At 34.2% G+C, this 14,002-nt stretch overlaps 1 protein-coding gene across 3 annotated transcripts in view; it reads right to left on the minus strand.

Moving 5' to 3' along the window:
- Positions 1-337: 337 nt before the first annotated feature.
- LOC145555831 (ribosomal RNA-processing protein 8-like) overlaps positions 338-14,002 on the minus strand; it is a 33,682-nt gene continuing 20,017 nt past the window's right edge. For all 3 annotated transcript variants that reach the window (XM_081617564.1, XM_081617553.1, XM_081617556.1), the window contains 7 exons: positions 13,516-13,567; positions 7,978-8,092; positions 7,755-7,849; positions 1,591-1,697; positions 1,290-1,404; positions 1,085-1,129; positions 338-931 (listed from right to left, as the gene is read on the minus strand). In XM_081617564.1, coding sequence (XP_081473690.1) covers positions 860-931; positions 1,085-1,129; positions 1,290-1,404; positions 1,591-1,697; positions 7,755-7,849; positions 7,978-8,092; positions 13,516-13,567 — 601 coding nt within the window. In that variant the 3' untranslated portion in view covers positions 338-859. The remainder of the gene's footprint in view (positions 932-1,084; positions 1,130-1,289; positions 1,405-1,590; positions 1,698-7,754; positions 7,850-7,977; positions 8,093-13,515; positions 13,568-14,002) is intronic.

The raw sequence follows: 14,002 nt of genomic DNA on the forward strand, positions 1-14,002 counted from the left end.
TGAGAAATGTATTTAAGACCGGAGAGGTTAAATTTTCATTCCAAATTTTTCATTGTTGAAGAGAACAATTTTTTAGAGTTTAACCACTCCATTTTTCTGCCCTCCAATTATCTTCCTCATTTGTTATCCAAATGAGAGAAATTCAATCCCTCCATTTCCTTTCCTTTCCTTTGTCTCTATTTGCTTGATTGTTCCATTAATTTAACTCCCATATTTATAATGGTTTATTATTATTATTATTATTTTTTTAAAACCATTTGTCATGTGTAATTAAATTGGTAATCATAGAAAGTGACAAATTAATTAAACACAATCACGATCCTCAAAGTCACACCAATAGAACAACAAAGCTCAACTGAACTTAATTCCCTAATTAAACTAGTTGATCGATCACAGCCAAAGTCAGCAAAAATATTTTTCCAAAAATATGTGCCAGTGGTAATCAACCAAAAATACAGAAAATAACATTTGAATATACATTGATGGTCTTGTTCAATGATCTGGTGTACAACCAACAGTTCTCGACCCATAATGTTAGAAGGCAAGAACAATTGCACAATGAACTGTATAACTATGGCATATTTGAAGGACTGCTCGTGATAATTAGGACTTTCAGGCTAGCAGCAAATTACAGCCACCACTTCTAGTTGACAGCAGGTCTAAATGAATGAGTTCCATACTTTCATTCTCTATCTGAAACTCCAAAAAAAAAACTTGTTTTCCGAATTTCATCAGCAATCCCACCATAATCACCATTTACCAATGCAATTGTGTTCTCTGATCTAAGTACTCCTTGGGTTATGAAGATGTTTGATGCATGATTCTCTTAAATTAAAGAAGATGCTAGTTTCCCAAATGCTCATCGACGCTTGTAGAGACAAGGCTTCAGCTCAGGCCATTCAATATCATTCACATCTCTCAGTTGCTCATCCTGACCACAAATTAAAGTGATGCATATTCAAAATAAGAAACAAATAGACAAGGAACGGTTGATTGGCCCACATATGTGCAAAAACACAAAGATGACGAGGGCCTTTAATCTTAATACCCTAAAATGGAAAATTGAAAGGAAAGCAATTCACACCTTTTTCCTGAAGAAAAACAGGATGAACATTTTATTTGAGGAATCCTGTAAACAAGAACTCATAAATAGACAGTTTTACAGTAAAGCAAGCAAGAGTCCAGAAGAGACATTATTTATAATATTAGAACAAATAATAACTAGAATAAACAAAAGAAAGAAACACAATGTGGTTGTCCATTTTTGGGGAAATAAAAAGCACATATACCTTTTTTACAGTAATAAATCCTAGTTCACATATGGCTTTGGAAAATTTATTGGGATCTGCTCCTCCAGTGTTTGGATCAAACCTACTCTTTACTTCAGCTATCAAGAGCCACCCCCTAAAATCATCAGAATATCATCAGAAACATTCCACTTATATCAATAACAATAATAATAGAATTAAAAAATAATAATAAAAAATTATTCCACTTATATCAATAACTTGTAAACCACCAAACTAAAAATATTGCCTTGGCTGCCTTAAAAAAAAAAATAAAAAAAATAATAATAAAAAAAAATATTGCCTTGGCTTAAGAACTCGGTATGCTTCCTGAAGATAACTAGGGAAATCAGTTCCCATCAGCGAAAGGCAGAATACAGACACATCTACGGATGATGATTCAAGGGGTGTCTGCAAGAACAAAACTTTATGATTTAAACAGCATTGAGATATCAATACACTTGATCAATGATGTTTAATTACAAGAGCATACTGCACCTGATCTCAGCAAAAAGTTTGAGCGTGTAGCATGAAATAAAGTCTAAAATACATGGAAAGTTGAAATCACAGCGGACTCCTTAACATATCTCACAAATATTTTTAACTAGAACAGATCTGCAAGAGCCGACTTCCAAAAATTGCTCATGCTTAAAAATGTAGTCCAACTCAGTCTCTACACTACAAAATTACTTTAGCTGATGCCTCTTAATAGAATCTTACATTTTTCTAAGTTATTTGTAACAGAGGAGGTGAATGTAAAAGGCCATGTGTTATAGTAATTCACAAGGTAATCCAGCCCTTTTCTTTTTCTTTTTGAAAGCCAAGGTAATCCAGCCTAAAACAAAGGAGGACTCGTACAAATAAAAAACAGTCTATATGACCTATACTTTATAAGACAATAGCTTTTACCACTAATTACAATAAGGGGCCGTTTGGTTGGGGGGTATCATCATAGGGAAAGGGAATGTACAGGCCCCATTCCCTTTGTTGTTGTTTGTTTGTCATCATCTATCATTCCCTTTACCCTTTTTTATTTTTGTGTTTACCCAAATATCTTCAGACTCATTCCCCACCCACCCACCCCCCCCCCCCAAAGACTTTTCCATTCCCATTCCCTCCTTCATTACCCATCACTTTCTCTCTCCTCTCAAACCCTAAAATCTCCATTACCCGTCACCCCTCATTGAAGCTCCAGCGACCACGGCAACCACCCGAGTTTGTACACCGGCGACGACATCCAAGCTGTTGCGACAAGGTACGACCACCGTCGACCCTAATTATCATGTCCTTGTTCTTTTTTCACGTTATCTACCTTAATCATGTCTTTTTTTTTTTTATTCATAAATTGTTGTGGAATTTATTCTTTATTCCTAAATTTTGAGGAATTTTTCACGTTGTCGACCACCGGCGACCCTAGTAATTGTTGTTCATGTGTTTGTTCACCGTTTCGTTAAATAAGGTTTCATGAATGCTTCTTTTTTTTTATTTTTTTTATTTTTTTCTGGTTGTGAATGACGACAGTAGATGATGATGGTTGTTTTTTTTTTCTTTTTCTTGAATGAATGCTAATTTGATGTTTATATATCTAATGTTCATATATATGTATATATTTGTTTGTTTAGCTTGAGATTTTTATGCTAATTTGATGTTTATATATTTGTTTTGCTTGAGATTTTTATATACCTTGAGTGTAAATAATATGTAAACTGGTCAATGATATGGTGTTGTTGATGTTCTTTTCAACTGAAAATGGCTCGAATTGGTAGTTCTTTGAAAAGGAAGAGAAATTGGGACTTTATTCGGTTCATAATTACTATGATTAATTGTGTTGTGTTGCTACATTTGATGCGTTATTCAATAAGAAAAACTATACATAATTCTCATTATCTTAAGCTAGATAAAAAAAAACTAGAAGAAAAATGAGATTGCACAACTTGAATAGAATGATTAGAGAAAGTGACACTTTGTGTAGGAACTATCTTCGTATAAACCGATACACATTTGGTGTACTTTTAGAGATGGTTAGAGATATTGGTGGATTAAATGAAACAAGAAACACATATTTGGAAGAGATGGTTGCGGGCTTCTTATACACATTAGCTCACCATAAGAAAAATAGAATGATTGGTGCACGTTTTTATAGAAGTGGTAAAACTATTAGTAGACAATTTCATGCTTGTTTGTTAGCAATCTTAAAGTTACATGGTATTCTTCTTAAGAAACCAACTCCAATACAAGAGGATTGCGACGATGAAAGGTGGAAATATTTCAAGGTAAATTAAAAAACCAACACTTCAATTTGAGATAAAATACAGAGACAATTACATAATTTAAAGTGATATTGTTTGTTTTGTAGAACTCATTAGGTGCCCTTGATGGTACAATGATTCTAGTTAACGTTCCTTGTGAAGATCAATCCAAAGATTGCACTAGAAAAGGTACCCTTGCTATGAATGTACTAGGAGTATGCTCACCCGAAATGGAATTTATATATGTCTTACCTGGGAGGGATCGGCACATAATGGTCGGATTCTTCGAGATGCTATTTCTAGGCCTAATGGGTTGAAAGTTCCAAAAGGTAATTTGATTGACATAGTATACTTTATTTGAAATTGACTTAGTAAGAGAGTAATTTTTATTTTTTAAAAAAAATTTGTCATATTATCTATGTAACGGAGGATATACTAATGGAGAAAAATTCCTTGCACCATATAGGGGGCATCTTTATCATCTTAGAGAATGGAATAATGGCCCCTGTCAACCTCAAACCGCCGAAGAATATTTCAACTTAAGGCATGCAAAAGCTAGAAATGTGATTGAGAGATGCTTTGGGTTAATCAAGGGAAGATGGGGAATTCTTAGAAGTCCTTCTTGGTTTAGTTTACAAACACATGGTCGAATTGTGCTTGCTTGTGCCTTATTACATAACTTGGTAAAAAGATACTTGCTTGACGAATTTGATGATGATGACTTGTTTGATGAAAGTGATAGTGATGATGATGGTGGTGATGCTAGTGATGAAGATGATGTGGAGTACATAACCTCCATTGCTTTAACCGATCCATGGACTAATTTTCGAAATACAATGGCCCTAAATATGTTCAATGATTGGAGGGCTAGACACCGCAGACTTAATTTGTGATATTATTCTTGTTTATTAAACAACATTGTATTTGTTATTTGAACTTGAGACTTGTATCTTTATTTCAATTTTGTGTTCTTTTTTTTTTTTTTTTTTTAATTGTTGTATTAAGTCATGGATGTTGTGTTGGACTTATAATAATTTCCTTTATGTATTTCAATTGAATATTTTGTTTGTTAATTTCATTTTTATATATATGCAATGTTATTTTGACATGTTAATATGGTTCAAATGTTTTAGTAGGATGGATGAAAGTAGTGCAAGTAGAGGTGGAAGGGAAAAAAACAAACGATTTTGGACCGCTCAAGAAGATAAAGTTCTTTTAGAAGCATTGTCAGAGCTAGCTATTGATCCTCATTGGAAGTGTGAAAATGGGTTTAGAAGCGGCTACATGGTTCGCTTAGAGGAGATCATAGGTAAGGCTCTTCCTGGTTGTGGGTTGAAGGCTATGCCACACATCGATTCTCGACTGAAGACACTTGGAGCAAAGTTTAGGGCTATTTCTACTATGTTAAATACAAATTTAGGGCTGTTTATGATGAGTTTTGCAAGGTATGATAACTTTTTTAAGGTCATTTGCTATTTTGAATACTTGCTATTTTTATATATATTCCTATGGTTGTGGATATTTAGCATTTTTGCTATTTATTGATAAAGAATTAAAGGACTGTGTGTCTTGGAGTGCATTAGTTTTTAAGATTTTAAGCAATTGTGTGACTTAGAGTGCATCAGGTTTTAAGTAAAAAAATCAGATTTCATGTGTTTTTAAGTAAAAATCAGATTGCATCAGTTTATAAGTAAAAATCATATTGTAACAGTTATTAAGTAAAAATTAGATTCTGCCATACAAGAGATGATGCTGCCTTTACTATTTTTTTAGTGAATATACAACTAAATAAGTTCAGATTTTGTTCTTTTTAGTGTATATGAACACAAACAAAATCAGAGAGGCAGAACATACAACGATGAATACGTATAACAAGAAACAACTGAAACCAATATTTGAGCATTTTGGGAAATTTTGCATCTAGTAAAAATCAGATTGCATCAGTTTGTATATTGAGCATTTTGGGAATTTTTGTGTTTTTCAGAAACATCCGAGCTGCAAAAACTTGTATGGAGTTTCATTTCCCCACTTCCATGAACTCATGAATGTTTATGGCAAGGATTATGCAACCGGAAAATCTTTGAAGATTTTGTTGAAGCAATCAACAATTTGCAAACTGTTGCCCCCCCCCCCCCCCCACAGGTTACACTCGATTCTAGTGATGATGAGAGAGTTGCTGCTAGTGGTAATGGCACTCAGACCGTTACTTTTCCTCCTTCAAAAAAGATGAAGACTGAAAAAAGTTCCAAAAGAAATAAGGAAAAGGTGGTGCTGGAAGTAATGAGTTGGCTAGCTTACAAGCATTCATGAAAGACATGAATGTTCATCTTTCCACTATGGCAAATGTGATGGCACGCACGGATGATCGTGAATAGCGTGCGGATGAAAGAGAGCAAAAATTAGTTGAAAAGAATGAGCAAGTGCTAGAGGAACTACTCTTATTCAATTTAGAAGGTGTCACAGAAGCCCAAGGTTTGAAGTGGCTAACATTCTAACTGCACAACCAATCAAGCTCATGGTATTTTCAAAGTGTCCCGACGCTTTGAAAAGTGCTTATGTTAAGAATCTTCTAGGAGGAAGTGGAAATTTTAATGCTTAAATCTAGTGTGGTGCTTTTCATGTATGGTTTTGAATTAGGTGTTATTCACAAGCTACTACTTTTGGCATGAACTTTATTTAGATAGGACTATTAGCAAAGACTTGGGTTGAATGTTAATCCTATTAGAACACTTTTGGTATGAACTTTTATCTAGGAACAAGTACTTTGCATTGGTATTATTTTCATCAAGAGGTGATTATTTGGATTTGTAATTTATGGAACTAGAAAGATGTTATTTGGAGTTTATTTTTTTTTTAACATATTACAGGAAAAAACGATGATACAGGTTGATGGTAAATTTATTTTTTTTTAAATTTAAAAAATAAAAAAAAAAAAAATAATAATAATAAAAAAAAAAAAAAAAAAAAAAAAAAAAAAAAAAAACAGGTTCAAGTTTCATGAAGAAACATGTTTTATTTTTGAGCAAAAATTTAAAGAATTTAAAAACTCAAAATTTGATTCCCTGGCTTAAACCAAACAGTCACAAAGGGAATCAATGAGCAGCTCATTCCGTTTCCTAGACACAACCAAACAACTAGGAAAAATCAGGGGAATTCATTCCTTTCTCCTTCATTCCCTTTCTTCATTCCATTCCAATTCCCCTCTGCGAACCAAACGGCCCCTAAGAGTAATGTCTTATTACTACAAGTTTCAAAATATTGTTCATAAAATTCTAATGCTCTTATGTAAGAGATTTAAAAACATAAATCCTGATGACCGAGCACATTCCCTTTAAGTAAATAAATAAATAAATAAAATAAAATGTAACAGACAGCAAATACAAGGAACTTGATAAAATTGAATGTGGGTCAACTATGGAAAGAAGACAAACCTTGAGAGAGTCTTTCGACGATCACAACTTTAGATCAATCCCCCAAATGTTTGGTGAAAATTGTATGAGCTTACTCTAATCAAACATTCCAATCCAAAAGAGATACCCTTGTGCTAGCTCATCAATTTCATATATTATGTTACCCAAAATAAGTGCTTCTTTGGTTAGATAAAGTATTAACTTCTATGAACTTTCAATGTCCATGAAATTTTATTTCCAAAAATTATTTTGGCTGGATGGTAGAAATTTCTATTACCCAAATCCCCAAAGGAATTTCCACTAGGGGCTAGGCAAGTGAATTCCTCCATTTAGTGGAAAGCAGAATTTCCTATGAAGTCTCACTTCCCATGTTAATGCTAACCAAGTGAGCACATACATCTATTTCCTACAAAATTACTTCCCATGTTTTTTTTTTGTCAATTGTCAACCAAAGCACTATTTTACTCAGTGTCAAACACGAATATAGGTCCAAGTATTAAGACTCAAAACTAATCTATTTTACAAACAAGTGACTACTTTTAACACTTGTGTTAGAGTGTTGAGAATCTGACTTGAATACTTACGGAGTTACGGTAAATGGAGGGCCCAGGTGACATAGGTGGCAACTTTAGACATCATTAAGGATCAAACCCAAGCTTCCAGCAGTATATATGTTTTACTGAACGAAATATATACAAACAACCATCCCACTAAATCATGGATCTAATGACTACAAAGTAAACAAGAAACATCCGCATCCACTTGGGTCAATGAAATGGGATGAAATAATAGATTGCAAAGGTGCATACCTTGGACATGTCACAAGAAATAACAGAAGGATCACTGGAAAGAAGATCAATAGAATATACTTTGTTTTTTACATTCTTTGATAACCGTGCATCCCCTGCATTTGACAAAAACAGGCACAATTAGAGTAAAAGTGATAATGAGAAGTGATAAGTGAGACTTCCAGTTACACCAGACATCATTTCAAAATAGGCATTAGTTTGAATAGGGTGCAGAAGACCTCACCACAACCAAAATCAGCCACAATAAAAGATGGATCATGATCCTTCAGCCATTTGATGATCACGTTAACTGGCAGCTCAGGCCAATGTGACATTTGTTCTTGATATCCTACATGATACTGGCATATAAGTTAAGAAAATTTCAAAACAAGCAAGGTATCAGGCAATGAGTATATCAGACACAAACAACTTCCTGGCAGCATATTCCTATGAATATATGATAGAAGTGGATATAACCACACACACACACACACACACACACACACACACACACACACACACACAATATAAATAAAAAATTTAAAATAAAATAAAATAACCAAACAAACACGAAAAAAACAAAAAATTAGAATAAAAAAAATTGTGGCACATGCCACGTACATACAAAATTATGTAAACAAAAGAACATAATTCAGATGCTGAAGCAAAAGTTTACAATGTAAGAGTACAGTTTCCGCAAAATATAGTGGGACTTCCTAGTAAATGCAAGGTAGGTAAGTTTTTTAGTTGACAAAAAATTGGTGAAATGAGGTTAGTAGTACTTATTAGGAATTTCCACTTCCCACAATATGTAGGAGTTTCCCTATGTAATTTCCCAAGGTAAGTAGAAATTCTTATAGAAAGTTACTTCCCCTATTGATAACCAAACAACTTTAGGAAATTCCAATAAATTTGGATTATGAAATTTAATTCCCATAAAAATCGACCTTCATGGGAATTTATACTTCCTGTGTGAATCAAACAACCACTAAATACTTGGACTTAAGACAAAATCCCTATAGTTACAACTAACACTACTTCACTAGGGATGGCAACAAGTCGGACTAAGAGCGGATTATGTTAAATCAGACTCCGACCCAGCTGGAAGCGGAGGCTAAATCCGACTCCGACATCCGACTCCGAGACTCCGACTTCATTATCCGACCTCCGACTCCGATCCAACCCCAATCCTAGTTTTTTTTCGTTATTCAATATACTTTGAGAAATTAGGCTATTTGGGTCTTTACAATCCACACCCATTGCCACCATGACCTACACAAAAATCCACTATCTATTGGAGTCGGAGTCGAATAACCCGTCAGAGTCGAACATTTGTCGGAGTCGGATTTTTTTTCTCGGTTTTTTTTGTGGGATCCGACTCCGACCCTCATTCGACTCGGAGTCGGATTATTTTAACGGAGTCGAACTCGGATTACTTTTTTCTCGGATTCGAAGTGGATTTTTTTACCTCGGATCAGGACGGAATAGGGTTGGATCCGGATTGGATTGCTATCCCTATACTTCACAAATATTTCAAATCCAAGTCTTGCATAGTTGTAATATGAAAGAGGTGTGCTACAAACATCTCTTAAAGCAAACTTGAAGGGCCGGTAATAAGTACTTCATAGCATTAGTATTGGTACTCAAGAAATTTCTCAAGCAAACAAAAAGTATTTTTGGAATATACACCCTTGATAATGAACCAAAGAAGCCACTCCCATACCTATCTTGTAATTAAACGAGTAGAAATCAACTAATAGATTCCAATGATTTACATCTGGAACATCAATATTTCATCACAGATAGTGGCGAATCTAGGAATTTAGAGATGGGGGTACAAATTCGGCTTGTTAAAATAAAACTAATAAACTACAAACTTGACAAACTAAAATATTTATTGTTTCCACTATCTTATTAGTCATTCATAATTAAATAACCAAATATATGAAACCAATAATTTTATTAAAGGTTTTATAGAACTTTAGCTTAATCTAAAGACCATATATATACACTAGAAATAGAGTACTTTTTTTTTTTAGGAAAGAAATAGAGTACTTGTAATAATTTAATCTAGTATAACTAATCACACTTAGTTTTATAAATTGCCATAATCTAATATACAGTGGTACAAATTGAGGCACACTTATATATGAAATCAGAGGGAAAAAAAAAAAGTTAACTATATCGATGAACATACTAATGGGTCGTTTGGTTGGAACGGGGTAATTGGAATGGAATGAATTGGAATGGAATGAAAATCCCCAATTTTGTTGTGTTGTTTGTTTTGAATAACAAAGGAAACACTTCCACCGATCCAACCACCACACCACCACCACATTGCTTAACTTCCCACCATTTCCAGCCACCACCTAGCCACTCCACCACTCGCCGCACCTCCTCCACCACTCGCCGCCCTTCTCCGCATCTCCCCCGCCCCTCCCCTCGCCGCCGTTCTCCGCGACCGCACAACTATCTTCTCCCCCGAAAAAACCTCCCCCAGCCTGCAAAACCCTAGATTTATTTTCTCTCCCCGTAAAATCGTTGGCGGCTCCCCCACCACCATCAAAACCCTAGCGTCTAAGGTTTCGAGGATGGTGGGAACGACGACTGATGGTTTTATGGGGAGATAGAAGTTGTTTCTAGGTTTTTGCGGGGCTGGGGGAGGTTTTTTCGGGGGAGAGGAGAGCTGTGAGATCGCGGTGAGCGGCACCGAGGAGCAAGGGAGGTGCGGCGAAGGGCGGGGGGATGACCGATGGTGAGGGCGCTAGTTTTCCGGTGGTTTCGGTAGGAAGTAGGATGGTGGTATGGTGTTGTTGGGGTGGCTAGGGAATGGGAATGGAAATACCTAGGGGGTGGGGATGAAGTTGGAAGGATTTGGGGGAATGGAGAGGGTAAAAGGAATGGGAAAAAAGGCTTAAAAAAACAACAACAAATTCCCTTTGATGAGTACCCCCAACCAAACAAGCCCTAAGTTTAGAACCAAACGGTTCGAAAACTCTTTTATTTATATATATAAGAAATCATTAGACATCCATTAAATATTAACAAATATATTAATGTAAGAATAATATTAAAATGACTGATATTTGATATTAGTGTTATATGTTTAAGTATATAAATGATACTTCGTACTTCATCGTAATATAAACGTGAAGAGGACAAGAAAAAATTTACTCCCTCCGTTCAGTTTTTATCTTCCTACTTTCCGTTTTGAAATGTTTCTGTTGTATCTTCCCACTTTAACTTATTCCTTTTATGGTAAAGAAATTATCCACTTTTATCACTACTTACCCCACCACATGGTCCACATAAGAATATATAATACTTCCTTCGTTTTCTTTTACTTGTAACACTTAGTTTTAAAAAGCACGCCTAGGCGCTGTTGAGGCGTAAGGCGACTAGGCGTCGCACATTTCAGAAGGCGAGCGCCACAAACCACCTCAACCAACGCGTAAGGCGCATTGCCTGAGCCGCCTTAGGTTTTAAAGCGTGAGAAAAGGGGCTTTGGATTAGTTTTTGTAAAAAAAAAACACATTTTTTTTCCAAACTTACCCAGTATTTAGAGTGATAATTCGAGCAAAAGCCCCTTGTTAATTGAACAATATCACTGCAATTTGACCCCTAATTTTAAAACCCTAATTTACGGGTTGCTTTGCAATTGAAAAATTGGTGAGGTATGCTACGGCAGACATGGCCGAGGATCTATCCCCGGGAGCAAATATACCGGCGGCCGGCACCGCTGAAGCAAACCAGGTAGGCTTCTTTTTTCCCTTTATTCTCTCTCTTTGATCTCTGCTCTTCTCCACGCTTTTCTTTTTCTGCTTATTTTTTCTCTCTCCTCTACCCAACTAAAATAACGTAAATTTTTTTTAACTCTATTACTTTTTCAGTTATATACTTTTTTTTTTAATATACAAAAGCCTTCTCCTTCAGTCACGCGACGTGACCACCCTTTTTTTGTTTTTTAAACCAAAAAAGAAGTAAAATAAAAATAAATTTAAATAAAAACAAATTTGCGCCTCATATCCAAGAGGCGTGCGCCTCGCGCTTTTTAAAACTAAGTTTCAACACTTTCCTAAAAAGGAAATGTCACAATACTTGCAACACACTATAAAAGGAAAGTTACTTTAGGGAAATACTATACTATTTTTCTTATTTAAAGCACATGGCCCACTAAATTACACTCCTAAGAACCACTCATCCTACTTTAAAGTTTATTATATCATGTAAACCCCACCTTTCTTAATTACCGCGCTAAAGGGTGTGTTGCATCTAAAAGAAAACGGAGGAAGTAATACTTTTGTTTTTAAACAACTTTCTCTCTCATACTTGAAAAGTAAAAATAAGGACCCATTTTTAAGAGAATTAATATACTCCACAAGTGTTTTCGATAAAAAATATAAAAGAAAAAAACTTTAAAACATATATTAAAGTAAAAAACTCATTCTGGCAGAAGCGTACTTATATAACTAAAGAAAACAGTTCTAGACATTGCCACTCTTTTCATTTCCTTTGTAGAAGAGTGCGGCAAAGACTATTAATGCTGACTCTATGACAAAACCTAAGAGATCAGTTTTATATAATAATCAGTCTCTTTGATCAATATTTTGTTTTCTGGAATGAGGATATGCACCCCTGTATCCGCCATTGTTTACAAAAAATCTCCAGCATGAGACATTATATTATTTCAAAACAGAATTACAAGTACAAAATCCAGCACAAACATTGTATGAAAGAACTTTTAACCACTGGACACATTTATTAAAGGGAATATAATTTTCAAAAAATTACTAGATGGTAGGGCTCGCGAGAATGGCAAGTTAACATATATGTAATAAGGAATCTAGGATTTAGATATGCATATAATAGTTTAGCTACTCCAATAGGTGGCTGCCACAGCCACCAAGAACACTAGATTCTAGAGTGCACTTACAAATCTATCTATACTTCTATACTATATATTAAAAAGCGTTCCTAAAAACATTTATGTGTCATGTGGCACCCTCGCTATGTCATTTTTCAACTATGAGCATATTCTAATAAAAATGTCTATCATAAGATTCGAACTCATAACCACAAAAATATGCATTAGGTGTCTTACCATCTCATCCATATATTAATCATGCTTTTATACTCAACTCATAAATATATAACTATATAGATTGGATGAAAATCTGAACATTTAATAGCTGTAATTCTTTATTAAAAAAAAAAAAAATCGATCCTATTATTTGCTAGTTATGCTAATCGCGGTAATACATACAAACAAGAAAAATTAACTATTGATCTAAATTTACTTATTTTGATAATAATTATGTCTTTATTTTCATTATGTTATAACTTATAAACAAAGGACATGTTTATATAATTTTTTTTTACAAGAACACATTTATATATTTAATCAATAGTTGTTCCATAAATAATTTATTCAAAGGTTTAATGAAAAATTATTATAAATTATAAACAATATGAATAAATAAATAATAAAGAATGAACCTATCTATTCAATTACAAGTGTTAAAAAAAAAAAAAAAAAAAAAAAAAAAAAAAAAAAAAAAAAACACACACCAGAGCATCCTGGGCCACACACCGGTTAGTAATTAAAAGTCATCCAAAACTTCCAAGTACTAGATGACTTAATATCCATTACATCATAGGCGGTAATTTATACATATGTACTGTTTAACGCAGAACATTCCCCTAACTTTACCCATTTTGTCAATAATATATCTAGGATAAGTCATACAACTTGGATATAGTAACCATAAAAGTAGAAACTCACCATACTGAACAACGAAGGGTCCTCCTTGAAAAACTTTAGAGCTTCATTTCCACTGCAAAACAAAAGAAGGATATATGTGTATTCAATTTAGCAAAATAAAATGGCTAACAATACATCAATAAAAAGTTTATAACATGCTATACCCAATCATGCCCCCACAAGCCCGCAAGTAAAAGATTATAACAAAACAAAATTCAACTGTCAAACAATTCTAAACTCAATACTCATACTTTCACTCTATTCTAGGGGTGGGTCCAGTAATTCATGAATTCCAAAGATTCTTAAAGATGAACATTTAAAACATCCAACAAACAATGAAGTGGCTGATATCTGTCATCCACAATCCTAATAGAAGAGACGCAGAAAAGGGAAACATTAAGTGAAGAGAAAGGAAACTATACAAGTATCAACAATTCTCATACATTGGTATTGGACAATACACTAATTAATTGATGGTCATTTAGTTAGTGATAATATGGATATTATT

The sequence above is a fragment of the Chenopodium album genome, chromosome 1 (assembly GCF_948465745.1).
Source record: "Chenopodium album chromosome 1, dcCheAlbu1.1, whole genome shotgun sequence".
Taxonomy (NCBI): domain Eukaryota; kingdom Viridiplantae; phylum Streptophyta; class Magnoliopsida; order Caryophyllales; family Amaranthaceae; genus Chenopodium; species Chenopodium album.